Source organism: Dunckerocampus dactyliophorus, chromosome 2, assembly GCF_027744805.1.
Source record: "Dunckerocampus dactyliophorus isolate RoL2022-P2 chromosome 2, RoL_Ddac_1.1, whole genome shotgun sequence".
Lineage (NCBI taxonomy): Eukaryota > Metazoa > Chordata > Actinopteri > Syngnathiformes > Syngnathidae > Dunckerocampus > Dunckerocampus dactyliophorus.
The window spans coordinates 27,221,609-27,242,916 of NC_072820.1; the positions used below are offsets into that span (position 1 = coordinate 27,221,609).

Sequence of the window (21,308 nt, forward strand, 5' to 3'; positions counted from 1 at the left end):
TATTTCACTATTTCATTATTTAGTAAATAATTTATGTAATTATTTACTTTATTCATTATTTAATTATTTCATTATTTATACTTTCAATATTATACTATATATATTATATATACTTTAGATGAATCATGTAATCTGTTAGGCACTAGACCATTGTGGCCCATGGTTGTTTTTTTTTTATTGGCCTGCCGCACATCCTAATATATAATTTTATATATAACAAAATCAAAGATGGCGCCCTCCGTGGCAGACGTCTCTGTGACACTCTCCCGTGTTTTTCTATTTTTTGCTATTTTATTGTTCATTTTGGACATTCAACACACTCACGCAGTACATTACAACAGAGAGACACTTTTGAACATCGGCAGGGTTCACCATGAACCTTCATTTAGCCTCTCAGACTTTGCCTTTCTTCTGCGCCGGGAGAACGCAGCAGCCTGCGGACCTGGTGAGCTGAATACCCGGCGAGCAAAGCATCCGAGGCGTAAACGAGGCAAGCGAGCCGGCCTGCATGCTAGGCTAAAAGCTAGAGCGACGAGGCCACCGCTACCAAGCCTGCTGCTAGCCAACGTCCGCTCTCTTGAAAACAAGATGGACGAACTACGAGCAAGGATTACAGCTCAACGTGAGATCAGGGAATGCTGTGTCCTCACCTTCACAGAAACCTGGCTGACGGAGGATATACCGGACTCGGCGATCCAGTTGGAATCATTTGCTGCTTACCGGGGAGATCGGACTTTAGCGTCTGGTAAACACAGAGGTGGCGGCGTCTGTGTTTACGTAAACAAACGGTGGTGCACAGACGTACAGACGATGGAAAAGTACTGCTCGCAGGACATTGAGCTGCTGATGGTGAAATGCAGACCTTTTTATTTACCTCGTGAGTTTAGCGCTGTGTATTTAACTGCTGTTTACATCCCACCACGAGCTAACACTGCTAATGCACTAGGCCTCCTGCATGACATCATTGATAAACACGAGACCAAACACCCAGACGCTGTATTTATTATATCTGGCGATTTCAACCACTGTAACCTCAAGACTGTCCTCCCCAAATATTACCAGCATGTGAGCTTTCCCACAAGGGAAAATAACATCCTGGACCAAGTCTACTGCAACATGAAAGGTGCTTTGAAGGCTGTTCCAAGACCCCACTTTGGAAAGGCCGACCACATCTCTATATTCCTTTATCCAACATACAGACAACTTCTTAAAAAAGCTCCCCCTGTAAGTACAGCAGTTAAAGTATGGAATGAAGAAACTGATCAAGTACTTCAGGACTGCTTTGGCTGCACAAACTGGGATGTGTTTAAAACTGCAGCGGGGAGGGAAGATTGTACTGTTGACTTGGATGAATATGCTTCTGCTGTTACTGGCTACATTAGCACATGTATAGAGACTGTTACCACCACCAAGTATTACAGAAAATACCCTAACCAAAAACAGTGGATGAACTGTGATGTAAGGGCTAAGCTACGTGCTCGTTCGACTGCATTTGTCATGGGCACCGCTGATGACTACAAAAAGGCCAGATATGACCTGAGGAGGTCCATACGAGAGGCCAAAAGACAGTACAGACAGAAGCTGGAGGGCTACTATTCCACCTCAGACCCTCGGCGCATGTGGGCGGGGCTCCAGCACATCACAGACTATCGACAGCAGAGTAGCGTAGCCACGTCCAGCCAAACCACACTTCCTGATGAGTTGAATGAGTTCTATGCCCGCTTTGACACCCAAACTCCTGATGAGCAGAGAGGGTGGCTGAACCTGGGGAGCACACAGGACTCACCTCTCATGGTGACATCAGCTGATGTGCGCAGGGTTCTAAACAAAACAAACCCACGAAAAGCAGCAGGGCCAGACAACATCTCAGGACGTGCACTTCGGGTTTGCTCATCAGAGCTAGCTGATGTGCTTGCTGACATATTTAACCTGTCGCTTGCACAAGCATCTGTACCGACCTGCTTTAAGTCCACCACCATAGTGCCCGTACCCAAGAAGAGCAACGTGACCTGCTTGAATGACTATCGCCCTATAGCACTCACTCCTATTGTTATGAAGTGCTTTGAAAGATTAGTCATGACCCACATCAAAAAGAGCATCCCGGCGGCAACCGTGGACCCTCTACAGTTTGCATATCGCCAGAACCGGTCCACGGATGATGCAGTCAACACTGCCATCCACACAGCCCTTTCTCACCTACAGGGCCAGGACACATACGTCAGAATGCTATTTATAGACTATAGCTCTGCTTTTAATACAGTCAGCCCCCACAAACTCACAGATAAGCTCCTCACACTTGGCCTGTCTCCCTCCCTCTGTAACTGGGTGTTTAACTTTCTCACAGGCAGGCCCCAGTCAGTCAGAGTCCACAACCGCACATCCAGCTCAAGAATTGTGAGCACTGGGACCCCACAGGGGTGTGTGCTGAGTCCACTCCTCTACACGCTCTTCACCTACGATTGCGTGGCCTCCCAGAACAACACCAGCATCATTAAATTTGCAGATGACACTACAGTCATCGGACTGATCACTGGTGGTGTTGAAACATCATACAGAAGAGTGTCGTGATAACAATCTCCTTCTCAATACAGATAAGACTAAAGAGATGATCATCGACCCAAGAACAAGGGAAAAGGAGCCGCATAGACCCCTGTTTATTGATGAGACTGAGGTGGAGAGGGTGAAAACCTTCAAGTTCCTTGGCACACACATCAGCGAGGACCTCACCTGGTCTCACAACACCCAACAAATTCTGAAGAAGTCCCAAAGGAGACTGTACTTCCTGAGAAGACTGAGGAAATTTGGCATGTCCACCACAATCCTGCGTTGCTTCTACAGATGCACTATCGAAAGTGTCCTTACCGCCTCCATCACTGTTTGGTACGGTAACTGTACAACACGTGATAGGAAGGCACTCCAGCGGGTGATCAAGACCTCACAGAACATTGTTGGGGCAGCCCTCCCCTCACTGCAAGACATTTATACATCTAGAGTCCTACGCAGAACACACAACCTCATCAAGGACAGCACACATCCACAACACTCATTATTCACACTCCTACCGTCAGGCAGGCGCTACAGGAGTTTGAAGTCCAGGACCACAAGGCTGGCAAACAGCTTTTACCCACAGGCCATCAGGCTCCTCAACGAAGCACTCGCACACGCCGCACGCAACACACGCACACACTCATAGCACTTTATTTATTTATTTATTTGTATTATTTACTTGTATTAATGTCTCTTCTGTTGTTGTTGCTTAATTTATTGGTATATATGTTTATGTGTTTATGTTTCTTATGTTCTTATTCTTTCATTTGTTTTCTTTCTTTTCTTGGGAGAATGAACAGAATAAGATTTTCATTGCATGGTATAACTGCTGTTGTACTATGCACATGACAATAAAACTCTCTTGAATCTTGAATCTTGAATAATTTAATAATAGAATTTAACAAGAAAAAAAAATCTGCAAAAATTGACAAATCTGCAGTAATTTTACAAGAAAACAAGTCGTAATTTTACGAGAATAATTTTGTAATAAAGTCATTTTAGGAGCATAAAGTTTACATATTAAAGGAAAAGTTTTTTTTATTAAAGAAAACTTTTTTTTAAAGTCGCAGTATAAGGATTAAGCAAAACAACGAATAGTTATAATTTTTGGAAAATTAGGTTGCAGAAAAAGTTGAAGTAATGAAGAGAATAAAGTCAAAATATTATGGGAATAGTGTCATAATTATAAGAACATTATACAATATTAAAGATAAAAGATGCTTTTTTAAAGTTGTAATATTAAATGTCAGTGAATCATATAAACTGAGAATGAAGATTCTCCCTATAATCTTGTGTTTACATGTGTTAAAACATTTTTTTAAGAATACATCAATACCACAGTTGCCCCTGTTTGCCAGACAGGCCACTTGAAAGCACTTTAGGGATCTGGATCTCAATCCAAATGTCCAGACCTAGCAACATGGTTTCCTATTACAGTAGCAGGGATTGTGCGTGGCAGCTGTCTGGCCCTAGAGGCCATGCGGGGAGGACCGCTGTGTATATGCTCGACATGCGGGGGGTGCACAAATACGTGTCAAAAAGACAGCAGTTATGTAGCCTCCGCACGCCTCTGGGGGCTCCTGAGTGTGAGGGGCAGGGGTGAAAGGGACGGGCCCAGCTGTGTTGTACGCTGGCTAATGGCACTCAGCACAGATGGCTGCTCCTCATCCTCTGCATATAAGCATGTGTGCGTGTGTTTGTGCAAGAGACACAAGCCGATTTCTAGCATAGCCAATTTCTAGCATCGTGTGCGTGTGTGTCCATCTGAAATGGACTTTTTTAAAAATGAGATTGCATCCATCCATCCATCCTGCAGGAGGGTGCTCGGTGTCATTCAACAGTGATGTAATGTGTATCCATACACTGATAAAGCTGGACTTTTGCTTTTGGACTGGACTGTTTTTGGACATGAATATCGACTTGATCAGCTTTGTTGGGACAATAAAACTCTCTTGAATCTTGAATCTTGAATCTTGAATTATCTTGGCAACGGAAGAAGTATAATGGTTCCCCGGAGGATGCTTGGTTTCAACAGGGAGACACGTGTGTGCATTGATTCTGCCTAGCTCTACTCTGCCTCAGTTATTCCATAGACGCTTGATGTATTACATCGATCGGCAAGAAAATGAAGGCAAGACAAAGCTAGCTCCTTTAACGAAGCGACTCATCGTAAATGTTTCAATTAACACCTTTATTTAATTGCTGGGTGCATCTGACAAGGGTTCTAATTAGCGCCAACACATACAAAAACATTGGCATTAGCTGTGTCTGTAGGTTTAGTTACCTCTGCATGCGCTTTACAAAGTTGCTACTCATCTGTTGGTGTGAAACTCATGTGTGGCGCGATGACAACATTGGCTCTGTTGCTGCTGTTGTGCAATAAATGAACATGTGGGCAATAGAAAAAAAAATGAAGAAATCACTTAAACGGGACCTGCATGACAAAAGTGAAGTAGACCAAAAGATCCTCAAACTAGACATGTCGAGATCTAAAGAAATCCAGGAACAAATGAGAAAGAAAGTATTCAAGTGGTTTCTTGATTGAGAATGTCTTGATTGAGAACAGGTGTGGCAGTAATCAGGCCTGGGTGTGGCTAGACCAGGGGTCACCAACGTTTTTCCTTGTGAGAGCTACTTTTACAAAATGAAAATGGCCAAGAGCTACTCATTTTTGTAACATTTATTTTCAGAGCTTATTTTAAACCCAAAAACAGCAAATATGCTTGCTTTACCAGAACATCAACAAAATGCTGGTGTCCACAACTCACATTTTGTATTTCAGAATGCATTTCTTTCTACTGTTCTTTCATTATTAACTGAAAACCTGAATGAAAAGCAGGCTTGCGGGCACCTTATGTGGTCGTGGGGGGCTACCTGGTGCCCGCGGGCACCACGTTGGTGATCCCTGGGCTAGACAAATTTAAATCAGGTGTGATAAACCACAGTTAAGTTTTAATGGGGGTGCAATCACTTCACACAGGGCCATATAGGAAACTAATTTCATGAAAAAACTGCATTTTGTGTTCAGCTGTGTTGTCATTGACTAATATTGTTTCATGATCTAAAACATTCAAGTGTGACAAGCATGCAAAAAATAAGAACTCAGGAAGGGAGAAAACACTTTTCACACCACTGTACACCTAGGTTGTTTTCCCCCTTTGGTGGACGGTAATGTTATCTGATGTTTTGATATTATTTTACAAAGTTTGGATCAAAATGGATTGGATCTAAAATCAAAATATTGTTTATTACTGAAGAGGTTTGTAGTGTAGATATAGTTTTAGATTGAATTATATGTTTGATTTGTTGATAGCGGAGAAATTCTTCTCTCCCAACCTCCTACCTCTGGATTAATGTATGAAATCATATAAATGTATTGTTCTCAAACCGGTGGTGAAGGTGAATGATTCCCTTTTGGTACCCAAGTGCAGAATAAATGGGGAATTCTGTGAAAGTCAGTGTTATGCTATATTGGTGTTTATTTACATGGTGTTATTGAAGAATCAGTGTTTAAAGTTTTATAGTTTATAGTTTTATGTAATATGGTGATGGATTTGAAGTAATTAAACTTTTTAATTGACTAGGGTATAACAGGGAGATCTGCAATGGGTGTTTTCTGGATTTGACTCAGTTCTAAATGTATCAATAGTTTGTAGTGGTACTGTTCGTTAATTCAAAAGAACAGGTATTGTAATTGGGTTGCCATGCAGAAATTTGTGCTATAAGTGTTAGTGGTACAGCCTCTGAGATTGTCTTCTATTGTCTTGAGTAATAGGGTGTAGTTAAGATTAAAGAGCTCTGACAGCTTGGAGGAAATGCTAATACCCAAGTATTTTATATTGCCCAAATGTAGATGCTTTGAGCTGCAGGAGTCTTGAGTTAGTGGGCGTAATGTAGATTTTGGCCAGTTTATTGTGTAATTGAAAAGAGTGGTGAAATTGTTAATAACTGAGAATAATTCTTGCAATTATGTGTATGGGTTTTGTAGGTGCAATAATAACTCATCGGCATACAGGCAAAAAATGTTTAAGCCATTTTGGATTCCTTTGATGATATTGTTCCTTGTTACGAGTGGTTCCACGAATAAAGCAAAAAAGAATGGAGAGAGAGGGCATCCCTGGGTCGGGCTCCCTGGTGCAGTGTGAAACTCGAAGTAATCCCATTAGTGGTTACTGTAGCTGTAGGTCAGGGGTCAGCAATCTTTACCATCAAAAGAGCCATTTTGCCTCCTCTTGAAGTAAAAAAAAAAAATAGTTGTGAGCCACATAACATTACCCTGCTTTTTTGTAAATGTTACCTGTTAAAACCACAAAACTGTGCCTACATGTGTAGGCCTACTCTGAAATAATATAAACACTTAACTTTGTACGTCTTACTGAGTGGTTCCCATATTTGTGTCAAATTAAAACAAAATATAGCCAACTCTTAAGATAAAGTCCATCGGTTCACATATCTGCACATCAGGGTTGTTTCCTCAATACTGTTTACTGCACGGAATTGTCATGAATAACTCTTCTGTTGGTTCTGTCCTTGACTGACTTTGCAAAGAGAGGCATTCTTTCATTCTCGGAATAATTTCCTGTTTATTTTTTTATTTGCAGAATAGATGTTCTGATATTTTATGAACAATTCTTTCATGTATTCTCCATTTGTGAATGGCTTCCCAGCTCATGAACAGCCCTGTGTTGGTAAAATGGCGATTTTCTCGGCCAATCTGGCAACTTTCCAAGCCCTCTTGGTGACTTATTCTCTCAAAAGCCACTAGTGACAAATATAAAGACTTTTTCTGATGTCTTTGGGAGATTTTTCTGGTATTTGGAGAAAGTGAAAGCACGGTGAGTGTACAGCCAGTTGCAGTGGCACACTATCTGCCTCCTGGAGTCACCACCTCGGCGATTAGCGTGTCACGGGCTCTGAGCACATAGCTACAGTGCGCTTCTCATTTTAAAACATATTGCTATGCTCCCGTTAATTACACGATTTAACTTGCCTCAGACTCAACTCAGAACTCCCTCACCTTTTTTTTTCCACCCCACCTTTCTTCGTATAAAGAGAGAATAGATTTCCTTTTGTCCAGTTGTGCTATGTTTATTAAATTGAAAAGTTTACGGAGGTTATCAGATAAATGCCTTTTTTTTTATGAAGCCAGTTTGGTCCATGTGAATGAGTGATGCAACAACTGTCTCTCACCTGGTTGCAAGCATTTTGGTTATGATTTTAAGGCCTGTATTTATCAATGAAAGTGGCCGATAAATAGCTGGCTGGGTTAAGTCTATATTGGGTTTTGGAATGAGTGTAATAATTGCTGTGTTCATATTTGGTGCAGGGTATCCCCTGAGATTTTTTTAAGCTGGTGGTGTGCTGGATGTGAGGGCAGACTGCCGCCCCTGTGTCGTGTCGCTGCTGCGTCTGCATTTTTGTTTTAGTTATGGAAAATAACAATTTTTATGACTTATTTATCAACTTATTTAATGTTTTCAACAACCAGCAGAACATGAACCGAGAACATTGCAAAACTTGCAAAGTTGCTGAGTGACAGTCGAAAATGTTGAGCCTTGTTTTGTTACCTGACCTATTTAGTCCCAACAATAGTATGTGACTAATACAAAAGTACAACATTTTGTAGTATTTCAGACAAACCTAAATTTAATTTCAGTATCAGAATGGTCTTTCCCCGTCACTTATACAGAGATAAAAGCGAAATCATCCATTTATACTTATACAACATACCATACAATAAGACGGGGGTAGACAGGACAGGATGACTGGCCGATAAAAAGTGGAGAGCGGAAAGGGAACAACATGAGGAGAGGGGAGGGGAAAAAAGACAATTCCAAACTAAGCTCCTGTGGGGGAGTCAGTGTGGGACTGGCAAAAAAAAACTCTGCAATATAGGCACAAATAAACACACTTTTACAACATGAGCTCGAGACGATTCCATGCTTTACATTTGGAGAGCAATCCGCAGAGAGGCTCTGAAAAAGTATGAGATGACAAAAACAAGACATGAGAAGCAAAGCAGGGAAGGTAAGGGAGACGAGAGAGGGAAGGATGCGACTGCCTTCGTTGAGAGCCAGCAGAAGATGCCTGTCTTAGTTGTTAACACAATTAACAAAATAAAATATTTTTGTATGTATAACAGTATGGATTCAGTCCAGGTTTAGGATAGCACAGGTGTATCCAACTGCAGCACTATTAAAGCTACTTTCACAACAAGAAAGGAGAGGTGAACTATTTGTGTTTTATGTGACTGCCAACATTTAAATTGTACTTTATTTACAAAGTGCATCTCCACTCAGTGTGCTCATTTGTTATTAAATGCAGGCTTCATGTTTGAATAGAACACTTACAAAAACACGAAATGGTGAGGCAAATGTTCTTTGGTGAACTACTCAACATCAGCTGGTGAGCCACTGCTACCTGTTGGAGACCCCTGTGATAGTGTCACTATCTTAAAGCTAGACACACGTGTTTATATTGAACAACTTTGACACATATCTAGTGTTTTGAAGACAACCCGGAAGTATTATGACAACAAGAGAGCAAGATTGTTAAGTGACACTTAAAAAAAAAAAAAACAAGTTAGCATGTAAGAATGTAATAGCCAGATGCAATTGTAATAGCTTTATTAATGTAAGCTATTTTTTATGACACCCTTATTTTATACCACCATTAGACAGAATGTGTGCCACTCTTATTTTGAAGTCCAAAAGTATGATGTGTGTTGAAAATGTATTTTGACTGTTACTAAATGAACTAGCTACAGTATGTGAGTGGCTCTTGCGGCCGTGGCTGTCGTCCCTATTTCACACACAACTTGAACAAAGTCAGCGGCCATCCTAAAACGCTGGGTCACATTAACAAGCACTAAAGCACAACTCATAAAGCCTGAGCGGCACACTCGGCCGCATTAGCATGCTCCGCTAAACTAAGATAACACAGCTAGCTTACACTGGCTTTTTTCTGTACATGCTTGGTGACAAGTAAGAGTTTCGCCGACTTAGCCGATGTTTCCGGTTGCCGCCTGGTTAGTGTTTTTTGAGAACATATTTTGTCACACAATAGTTCATTCTCATTTTTTCCCTCAATAGTTCATTTTCTATACCGCTTCATCCTCATTGGAGTCGCGGGGGCATGCTGGAGCCTATCCCAGCTGACTTTGGGCGACAGGCGGGGTACACCCTGATCGCCAGGCTGGTCACACATATAGACAAACACACTCACATTCATGCCTATGGGCAATTTAGTCGCCAATTAACCTCCACACAGGAATGCCCAGGGGAGAATCGAACCCAGGTCTTCCCGATCTCCAGGCTGTTCCTGTATTGGCCAACGTGCTAACCACTAGACCACCGTGCGGCACTCATGGTTACAGCATTTCATTAACACTGTCAATTCCCGAGAGATTCCACATTTAACAATAGATTCCATTTTTATTGGTAAGTTTTTTTTACAAAATTTTTTTAATTATTATGGGGAGTTATGAGGGTGTGGTCCCAAAAGATTATGATTGCTAAAAGCAACATTGTCGCCTCCAATAGTGCGAGGGAGGACCACTGGAATGTCAGCATACCGCATGTTAACACACAAGTTAACACTGATTATTATAGTAAATATACCCTACTGGTCTTTTCATTTATCAACGCTCAACATTGCACAACTTTGACATAGTGACACTTATCCATTTAAAAAATAAATACATTGGAGCAACAACTTATGTTTTTCATGTTATATTTCCATGAATTATTTTAAACTGCTGTAGTCCGTTGTGACCACTAGATGACAATGCTTTGGTTATGTGTTTTGTGGCGACTTAATTTTTTCCTCCTTTTTATAGTAAAACGTGTTTGATGCAGTTCACTGATGCCACAGAGTGTTTCCTGGTGTTCGCGTGAGCATATCTAGCGTATTCTGTCAGCTGAAAATTTATCTCGCATATAGATGGATAATAACAGGGAATGCTCAATTTTTCCTTTTTTTTTCTCCTCCATGTCCCCTTGGGAACATTTATAGGTTCTAAATAAATGGTGACGCCATCTCTGAATTAGTTAAAACAGTGAAACAGTGGCACTTAGGACCAGGTTATGAGTGTAGGCTAAGTTACCATGGCGATACAGCTGCTTTAAAAGCGAGTTACCTTTGCTGAACACACAAATCCTGTTTTCCACTCAAACAGCTCACAAACCCACTAAACTCGCTTCACAGAATACACCCACAGAGTTATTTCACACTTTTTTGTTAAGCACATAATTCCACATGTGTTCATTCATAGTTTTGAGAATCTACAATGTAAATAGACATGAAAATAAAGAAAATGAAATTGTAAATTTGAGTGAGAAGGTGTGTCAAAACTTTTGGCCTTCATTCATACACTATATTTCTTACCATTGTTTACGATCAATTACAAGTAGTGGAAACCCTGTGGCGGTATTGTGGAAGTTGTTTTGATTTCAGCAAATACTCTTAATAGTAGCGGTGATCAAATGTTGCAGAATTGTTTGTAAAACTCTGTTGGTAATCCGTCTGGTCCCAGTGATTTGTTGTTTGGAATTTTAGAGATTTGTAAATTTCATTTGTTGTGAAGGTTGTGTCTAACATGTACTTGATCAGATGAGAGTGTTGGAAGGTTGAGTGTTTCTATTTCTACATTATTGGGAGAGTGTAATGTGTGACGCTACCAGAATGGCTGAGCATAAAAAACTGTTGACCCGCTTGATTTAAAGCGAGCGTCTGGAAGAACTTTCACATAGTTGAAGGTAAAAAGCACAGAAAGCAGATAGAAAGCACATAGCACGTTTCCACCCAAACCAGGAGGAAAAACAGCCAGCTGAAGTTGCTGCCAACCAGAGAACTATCGAACTGGTGATAACTCATTTTCCACCCAACACGGAAAAGGCGAAGCGAATCACAAAGTCAACTTTTATTGCGAAGGATTTGTGGCCGTATTCGGTTGTTGAGAAGCAGGGCTTTCGTGCTTTGTTGCGCACTTTGGAACCCAGATACAACGTCCCATCGCAATGTTATTTCACTTTCAAAGCATAGTTTTTTTGATTATTCATAATATACTCACGTCTGCAAGCATTATTCTTGTATGAGAACCGCTGGTACAGAAATCATATTTTGTATGAAAGCTGTTTACTTTGCTATACAGCAAAAATATTATCATGAGAGATTCTATGTTCAGAAGTTTAGTTTGAATTCAGAAGTCTGTTTGTGAATAATGGCAGATTTTTTATGTTGGTTACTCAGAATATTCTGAAAGCCTGAATGTCTTGAACATGTTGAACAATTTGATGTTGGAATGGCTTGGATTGGTTGAGAAATGTGGCAGTATTAGCAGGTAATTAGTTTTTGCAAAAAGGGAATTTTTGAAAAAAAAAAAAATTTTTGTTCAGTATAAATATTGGGAGTCAATGTCGCTCATAGCATGAATGTCCTCACTTTGTTGAATGGATTGATGTTAGAATGAGGTGAATCGGATGAGAAATGTGGAAATAGTAGCATCTTCATAAAGGTAACTGGTGTTACGTGAAACGAGAATTTTGCAAAATGTTTAAAAAAAATTTATTTGAAAAATAAATAGAATTAATGCCCTCAACGTGTTGAACAGTTTGATGTTGGAATGGCTTGAATCGGTTGAGAAATATGGACTGTGAAAACAAATTTGGGTTCCAGAAAATTAAAAAATTTGGGAAACGTGGAATTTTTTAAATGTCTAAAATTGTGAATGTTGAAATGCTTTGTTAGTGGAACGTTTTTATAATTGGAATGTTTTGAATTCGTTGAAAAATTTAGGAACTGTGGATGTTTGAAAATTGGCCCATTCATTTTCAATGGGAATATTTTGTGGAAATTTTAGAATTTTGGGAAATGTGGAAATTTTAGAAACATGGAGAAAAGAGAGCACACGTTGTGTGAATAAGTTGAACATTTTTGTGTTGAAATATTTGGAATAAGTTGAAAAATGTGGAAGTGGATGAAAAATGAGACGGAATAAAAAAAATTGGTGCAGAATTTTACGAAAAACAAGAAGGAATAAAAAGAATTGGTGCAGAATGAAACAGATTAATTGTGTGAATGCCTTTGGAGGCATTTACACAATTAATCTCTTTCATGTTTATTTTAATCGTGGATCATTACAAATATGCTTTGTTTTAGTAGTACACAATGCCTGTGTATATACGGTATGGAAAAAAGTTATGGTTTAAAAAATGGACAAGCTATTGATCACAAAAAAAGATGCATCAATAATCGTTTTATCATCGCATCCCAGGCCTCTGAATCGTAATTGCATCGAATCGTGAGGTGGCCAGAGAGTCCCACCCCGAGGCGCCGCCATGTTGTGTCACTCCATTAGCAGACCTCTACTGCTCCATCCGGTCTGTCACTGCTCTCCCCGTTGACAATCATATCAATTCACTGAAGTGCCTTGTTAAAGCCTTAAACTCCAGTGTCTTTGTCTTGTATTGAATTGGATCGCCTGCTTCTCTTTATACGATCAGAAATCCTGGCACTAAATTGTGTGGTGAATGCAACTTTCTGTTCTGCATAATGCATGGAGCGTGCACACACAAGGCAACTGTGTGTACTGTTGTTTGCCCTGTGAGGAGTGCTTGTCACCAGTGACTGAACGTATTCTTCCTCCTTTTCTATGGTGCTACGATGCCCCTTTCCTATCCTCTCATACTTCCTGTTTTGTCTGTTTGGGGAGGAAGGCAAAGGTTAGCTATAGCGCTGTCATGTCAGCTGACTATTTATTTAGCTTCTGGTTTACTGCCACCCATGATGCAAATGATAAAGATGCAGCCAGGAGGATACTGGCAAGATAATCCTCATTGGTCCCATCACTGGTTTGGATCCCAAAACTTGTAAACTGTATTTCCTAATCTACTTTTTATGGCCTGTTTATCGCGCATGAAGTTCCTGAGTCTGGATGTTTGAAAGCAACTTCATCAGCATGTTGGAGTGACCCGAGACACCTCAGCTGCACTCAATCCCCTGACGTCAGGGAAAGCAATTTCCAGAATTGCTATAAAAGCCCCAGACTCGCAAGTGTTTAGTTTCATTCCCAAGCACGGATTTTTATTGCAGCTTTTAAATCAACACCTTCCATTTCAGCTGTAGCACCTCTTTGCAAGCGCACTTTGCTTTTGTTGTGTTGGTGAGCCGAGCAAGGATTTATATATGCAATCTTATAATGCATGTTACAGTTTTCCCTCATTTATCGCGGGGGATAGGTTCCCTAAAAGCCTGCAATAAGTGAAATCCGCGAAGTAGCCAACTATAGTTTATTACAGTTATTATATATGTTTTAAGGCTGTAAAACTCCTCACTATACACTTCTTAGACTTTTCTCAGACAGGCATTAACATTTGATCACAATTCTGTCACACTCAATGTTCAAATTTTGTTTGAATTTTAAAGGTCAACTTACGTGATTGGACACAAGAAATTAAGTGACTCACAATGGCTTGTCCTGGCACCTTTAAGCTGTAGCGTTTTTGTATCCTTGTTAAAACATATTCCTCCTTGTTGTCCTCCATGAACCCAAGATTAATTTACAGTATTCCAGGCGCCATACCGCCACGTAACTTCTGCCCATTCAGCAAGTATGATTGTTAGCAGCTAGCAGCTATCCTACAACAGGAAACAGGCTGTCCTGCACAAATGAGACTAAATGACAATGGTTTACAGCCAATCAGAATGCAGAACACAATGGGCGGGTTGTGGCTCTATATTTACTGAGACAACACTCTAGACAAGTCTAACCCTCACATAAGTATACAACACCCTCTACTGGTAGCAGTAGTAAATACAATAGCAGACAACATGCAACAGAGCACTGATACATCACAAGGACGCGGAACACAATGGGCATTCATATACGCTGTTTAAAAAAAAAACGTGCAAAACTGCACTTAAAAAAATCTTTGAAAGAGCAAATCCGTGAAAGGTGAACTACAGTGTAGCGAGGGAACACTGTATTCACACTAACATAACGAGCTGCATCACAAACACACCCTGCCATTTTACACAAGGTGACAAATGGCACTCCCTCCTCATACTCCCCGCCTCCCATGGCCGCCCAGAGCGAGTTGGCATCTTAACCCTGGCTGGTGAGGCGTGCCGGCTATCATTCATCAGATCACGGGAGAATCTAATGTGAGTGTCAGAATGAGGAGTCTGATAACCATGATAGTAAAAACATGATTTCTATTTATGTACGTATGTGTGCGCGCGTACGTGTGCTCGGTCTAGTTAAGTGTATGGGATGATCCTTGTTGTGCAATACTGTATACACCCCTGGTACACAGTCCACTGGAGTCTAGACCCCTGCTGCACGGCTGGAATGTGACGGTCTAAATGTCTGTAGTAGTAAAGCATGCGGTAGTGTCATTACTGTCAAAAGAGAAGCAGGGGAGGCCACATCTAGCCTTTGAGGCCCTCGATAGTTTGTATGCTTTTCTGATAATTCCAGGTAGTGTTATCTTCAAAAAGGGGGGGGGGGGGGCACTTCAGACCACAATGCCGCCCTTTTTGATCCAGTAGCCTGTGTCGCCGACCTCGGCTGCAAGCCCAAGATCCTGCCACTACGGCATAAACAGGGCCCTATAAATAGAGGTGGGGAAGGAGGGCGGCTGCAGTATGGCAAGCATCCACACTAGAAAGCCCAGTCCTTTTGCAGCAACAGCAGCAGACTCACAGTCCTGCACACATGCTGTCTCATCTCCCAGGCCGAGCCTGTGGGTAGCTTTGGAGATCGGGGGCCCCACTGGTGCTATCTGTCATCTTTGTTTGGCAAAACACTGTCACATGTTTCCTCGTTTCCTCTCATTAGCCTCGTTTGGACACATGGGAATACATGCTGTGTTTACTACAGAGCTGTATTTTAACTGCGGTGGAGGTGTGGTGGGATGGATGATGTCATTGTCTAATTTGCATAATTGGCCCCCAGGATGATTCCCGTTACAATGTGTTTATGGAAAGGGCTAGCAGGTAGTCTTGTCTATGAAACTCTGAAACCTGTGTATGGAATTATTGAGCACTCTAGGGTTCCGGTCAACTGAATATTAATATAAACAATGGCAGCAAATATACTTGCATATAATAAGTGTCAATTGAACTGGCTTCTAAATTGAGCATGTGTAGGTCAGCCATAATAGCACATCTCATTATCAGTCAGATGCTATTTACAAAATCAACACAGTTGTCATTCAAACTATAATGAGATCAGAATATCAAAAAACATCACACACACTTTAGAGAAGCCAATAATCCTTCAAATATATATCTGTTGGGAAGTGGGTGTACAATTTATTAAAAAAAAAAAAAGACTTTGAACACCGATGTCTTAAAGTGTAGAAAACTGACATCGCCAATGACTTCTGCATTGATAAATCATAGAAAGCAGCCAAGAGAAAAATAGCATTGCCGATTGCAACACAAAGACACACATACCGGAAGCAGAAGCAACACTTTCAAAGAAAAAAGTTTCAGAATAAGAATCTCCACTTGAACTTGTAAAATTCTGAGTGCCAAATCAATCTGTGGTGGTCAAAATCAATTACCGTAATGGTGGGTTGCCACAAAGAAATTAATATATGGGAAACACTGATGGATTGTAATACCTGCCGAATGCCCTGAGCACAACACTAGCTTGTTTAGATTTGAGTCACTGGCAGTGTTGGCCACTGTTACACAGAAGCTCATTTGTAATGGATCAATAAAATGATAGGGGTGTAATCGTGCATTTATTCAGGTTTTTTTGGTACTGAACATTGGGTGCAGTACAGAGGTACACCGAGTTCCAGCATGGAACACATTGAGCGAGGAGCAGAAACTGTAACCGTGACCTTAAAACTGAGGTACACACCGTGTAAAAATGTCCAGCTTTATTTTGAAATCCCTGTGTGTCTAACCAAAGACTCTCAAGCTAACAGAGCTGAAACAAATGAGTGCGGAACAATTCTTAAGTGGTCAGCTGACTCATCCAGTTTCCCTCTTTGCCCTCCTCTTCTTCCGCTCCAGCGTAATTTACCATGACAACCAAATCAGGCGCAGACTCTGAGGCCAGGCAGCAGCAGCAGGAGGAGGAGAGCGCAAAGGCTCAGAACCAGCCAGAGCAGCTTCCTCCCGCCGTGGGACACAGCACTCCGGCCAGGAAACAACAGGTCAACCTCTTTTCTTTGTTGGACGGGGTGTTTAGTTGCAGTCACCTTCTTTCATTCTACATCAGTCTGACATCAAATACGACCCAGCAGGACCATGAGTACATTCACAAGTGAAATGTCTGAAAATACCTCTGAATGGATTGTGTTTTTTTTGTGGAAAGTAACCTTTGTTGTCCTCCTGGGTGGTGATTCCAACCCTGCAGCGGATGCACATGACAAAGTGGGGATGTGTGCACTTTCCACTGGTTCATGAGGCAGCTATGACAATATAGTGCATAGACAGCAGTCTTGTAAAAAATAGTAAATATAATGTATACATACAGTTTTAACTTCTCCGCTAGAGCGCGCTAAAGTAACAATTGAGACGGCAGTAATCACTTGAGTGCTTACTTTGGTTGTCAGGATCCCCAACACAACAGTCGCATCTGGCTTTCATGCTCACCCATGGCAACAGCTTTGAATGGCTTTATAATGTTTATTTTTTATCCATACAAGGGCCACAGGCAGATGTAGACGTGCAGGAAAAAGTGTAACCTACCCACCGTGTGTTAGAACACTCAAACCCACAGACCCTGGCCCTGTGGCTTTTGTCACGAGTTGTAAAGATGAATCACGAGATTTTTTTTTTATATTCATGACTCCCAAGAAATAAAATATGAATCCTCACAGGCTTGTATTCCTTCATATACAGTGGTGTGAAAAAGTGTTTGCCCCCTTTCTGATTTTTTATTTTTTTGCATGCTTGTCATACTTACTTGTTTCAGATCATCAAACAAATGTACAGGTATATATTTGTCAATTACAACACAACTGAACACAAAATGCAGTTTTTAAATGAAACTTTTTATAATTACGGGACAAAAAAAATCCAAACCTACATGGCCCTGTGTGGAAAAAGTGATTGTCCCCTAAACCTAATAACTGGTTGGGCCACCCTTAGTAGCAATAATTGCAATCAAGCGTTTGTGATAACTTGAAATGAGTCTCTTCTAGCGCTATGGAGGAATTTTGGCCCACTCATCTTTGCAGGATTATTGGAATTCAGCCACATTGGACAGTTTTCCAGCATGAAGCGCCTTTTTAAGGTCATGCCACAGCATCTAAATAGTATTCAAGTCAGGACTTTGACACTTGGCCACTCCAAAGTCTTCATTTTGTTTTTCTTCAGCCATTCAGAGGTGGACTTGCTGGTGTGTTTTGGATCATTGTCCTGCTGCAGAACCCAAGTTCGTTTCATCTTGAGGTCATGAACAAATGGCCGCAGAGTCTCCTTCAGGATTTTTTGGTAGACAGCAGAATTTATGGTTTCAGTTATCACAGCAAGTCTTCCAGGTCCTGAAGCAGCAAAACAACCCCAGACCATCCAACTACCACCACCATATTTTACTGTTGGTATGATGTTTTTTCTGAAATGCGCCATTGCTTTTACACCAGATATAATGGGACACACACCTTCCAAAAAGTTCAACTTTTGTCTCGTCAGACCAGAGTATTTTCCCATAGGTCTTGGGGATCATCAAGATGTTTTCTAGCAAAATTGAGACTTAATTTTCTTTTTGTTCAGCAGTGGTTTTTTGTCTTGGAACTCTGCTACACAGGCCGTTTTTACAGTGTTGTTTTTATGCTGGAGTCATGAACACTGACCTTAACTGTGGCAAGTTAGGTCTGCCGTTCTTTGGCTGTTGTTGTGGGGTCTTTTGTAACCTCTTGCATGAGTCGTTGCTGTGCTCTTGGGGTAATTTTGGTTGGCCGGCCACTCCTGGGAAGGTTCACCAATGTCCCATGTTTTTGCCATTTGTGTACAGTATAATGGCTCTCACTGTGGGTTGCACGGTGGCCCATTGGTTAGCATGTTGGCCACACAGCCAGGAGATCGGGAAGATCTGGGTTCAAAACTCCTTTGGGCATGCTCTCTCCCTGGGTTTTCTCCAGGTACTCCATTTTTTTTTCTCCCCACATTTCAAAACATGAATTGTTAATTGGTGGCTCTAAATTGTCCATAGGTATGACTGTGAGTGTGAATGGTTGTTTGTCTATATGTGCCCTGCGATTGACTGGCGACCAGTCCAGGGTGTACCTCGCCCGAAGTCAGCTGGGATAGACTCCAGCATACCTGCGACCCTCGTAAGGATAAGCGGCATAGAAGATGGATGGATGGCTCTCACTGTGGTTAGCTGGAGTCCCAACGCTTTAGAAATGGCTTTATAACCTTTTCCAGACTAATAGAGCTCAATTAATTGTTTTAACAGAGGGCAATCACTTTTTCACACAAGGCCATGTAGGTTTGATTTTTTTCTCCCTGAATAAAAAGTTTTGTTTAAAAACTGCATTTTGTGTTCAGTTGTGTTGTCATTGACTAATATTTAAATTTGTTTGATGAGCTGAAACATATAAGTATGACAAACATGCAAAAAAAAAAATCAGGAAGAGGCCAAACACATTTTCACAACCACTGTATATTTCTTAAATATGGCGATTTTTGTAATTGAAATTTCTAATATTTTCTAATACGGCTCACTCCAACTTTTCCATCACACAGTTTGACATTTTGACGACTCTTCGTATGATGCATACCTTTCCGGTGAAACAGACTGTTATCTACGAACCAAGGTGGGACATGAGCATATTTAAAGAAGCAGACGGCGTCCCGGTTTCTATTTTTAGCTTGCAGACATGTGACAGAACTGGTGGTTTTGTGTAAGACAGAAGCATCTGACACTTGGGGAAGTGGAAGCTGTCAGGGATAGGGAACGCTGCCCAGCATGCATTTGTATATTTGTCTAGTCAGTAAAATACAGGGACAGGGCTTCATACTTGAATGATCTTCACCTCTCAGGAGCAGCAAGAAGACGACCAAGTGTCCCGCCAGTCGTCCACCAGTCTGTCCAGGTCTCCTTTAAAAGGAGCCAAGAAGGTGAAAATCATGCAGTGCAAAGTGACGCTGCTGGACGGTTCTGACTACACCCTCAATGTGGAGGTAAGGCTCTATCAGTGGGTTTTTGGTTGGGTTTTGGACAGGGACAGCCAATGTGTTGCTGATTAATTCACTTGTAATAATAAAACTAGTCTAGTCTCAATAGTGCATAACATCATGCTGGTAGACATGGTGGCATGGGAGGGTTTCAGCTCTCCTCAAATCCCCTTTGATTCCTCACCACTAGGGGTTGTCCTACTCGGATTAGCTGAGCATTTTGGTGGTGTTAGCTGACAAAGCTCTAACTGGGGACACAAGCATTTGTCATTGGACATCACAGCCAATTACGACTCATTATCAGCTTCTGTAGGTCTAAATATCAAAGCTGTCTTGCAGGAAAAGTTCTTAGAAGATGGCTATTGGTCAGGGGTCTCCAAACTTTTTCAACTGAGCCACATAGTAAAAATGCATAGTAAAAATCAAAGGATGCAAGGGCCACTTTGATATTTTGTAACAGGTATGCTAAGATGTGTGTATATATATATATATATATATAGTTCAAAGAAAAAAATGCTTTGTGACATAGATGAAAAAGCCTATTACTTAGCTCTTAACTGTTTTATTTTTCAAATATTTCAACTTTCATAATTTTTCTAAATTTTCTTCTCGTAAAATTGAGACTTTATTCCCATAATATTTTGACTTTATTCTTTTAATATTTTAATCTTTTCACTATCTAGTTTTCCAAAAAAGAAAGGGGACCGGACGGTGTGTTCCAACTATCGTGGAATCACACTCCTTAACCTCCCTGGTAAGATCTATTCAGGGGTTCTGGAGAAGAGGATCCACCGGATAGTTGAATCTCGGATTCAGGAGGAGCAGTGTCCTGGAGGGTGCATGGGAGTTTGCCCAACCAGTCTACATGTGTTTTGTGGACTTGGAGAAGGCATTCGACGGTGTTCCTCGAGGAATTCTGTAGGGAGTACTCCGGGTGTATGGGATATCGGATTAGCTAATTCAAGCTGTTCCCTGTATGACCGAGTTTGGTTCGCATTGCCGGCAATAAGTCGGACCTGTTTCCAGTGAGGGTTGGACTCTGCCAGGGCTGCCCTTTGTCACCAATTCTGTTCATTATTTTTATGGACAGAATTTCTAGGCGCAGCCAGGGCGTTGAGGGGTTATGGTTTGGTGGCTGCAGAATTGGGTCTCTGCTTTTTGCAGATGATGCGGTCCTGTTGGCTTCATCGAGCCGTGAGCTTCAACTTTCACTGGATCGGTTCGCAGCCGAGTGTGAAGCGGCCGGGATGAGAATCAGCACCTCAAGTCCCGAGTCCATGGTTCTCGCCCGGTAAAGGGTGGAATGCCATCTCCGGGTCGGGGATGAGATCCTGCCCCAAGTGGAGGAGTTCAGGTACCTTGGGGTCTTGTTCACAAGTGAGGGAAGGATGGAATGCGAGAGTGACAAGTAATTGGTGCGGCGTCTGCAGTGATGTGGACTCTACATCGGTCTGTTGTGGTGAAGAGAGAGCTAAGCTGCTCTCAATTTACCGGTTGATATATGTTCCTACCCTCACCTATGGTCATGAGCTTTGGATAGTGACCGAAAGGATAATATCGTGGGTACAAGCGGCCGAAATTAGTTTTCTCCATAGGGTGGCTGGGCTCTCCCTTAGAGA

The 21,308-nt window shown here is 41.5% G+C and overlaps 1 protein-coding gene across 21 annotated transcripts in view; it reads left to right on the forward strand.

Annotated features, from left to right (window-relative positions):
* The window catches only part of epb41l3b (erythrocyte membrane protein band 4.1-like 3b), a 75,910-nt gene that overhangs the window by 21,468 nt on the left and 33,134 nt on the right, over positions 1-21,308 (forward strand). For 20 of the 21 annotated variants that reach the window (XM_054756014.1, XM_054755852.1, XM_054755866.1 and 17 more), the window contains exons 2-3: positions 16,576-16,718; positions 19,555-19,695. In XM_054756014.1, coding sequence (XP_054611989.1) covers positions 16,587-16,718; positions 19,555-19,695 — 273 coding nt within the window. In that variant the 5' untranslated portion in view covers positions 16,576-16,586. The remainder of the gene's footprint in view (positions 1-16,575; positions 16,719-19,554; positions 19,696-21,308) is intronic. The other variant, XM_054755988.1, reaches the window with a different exon arrangement.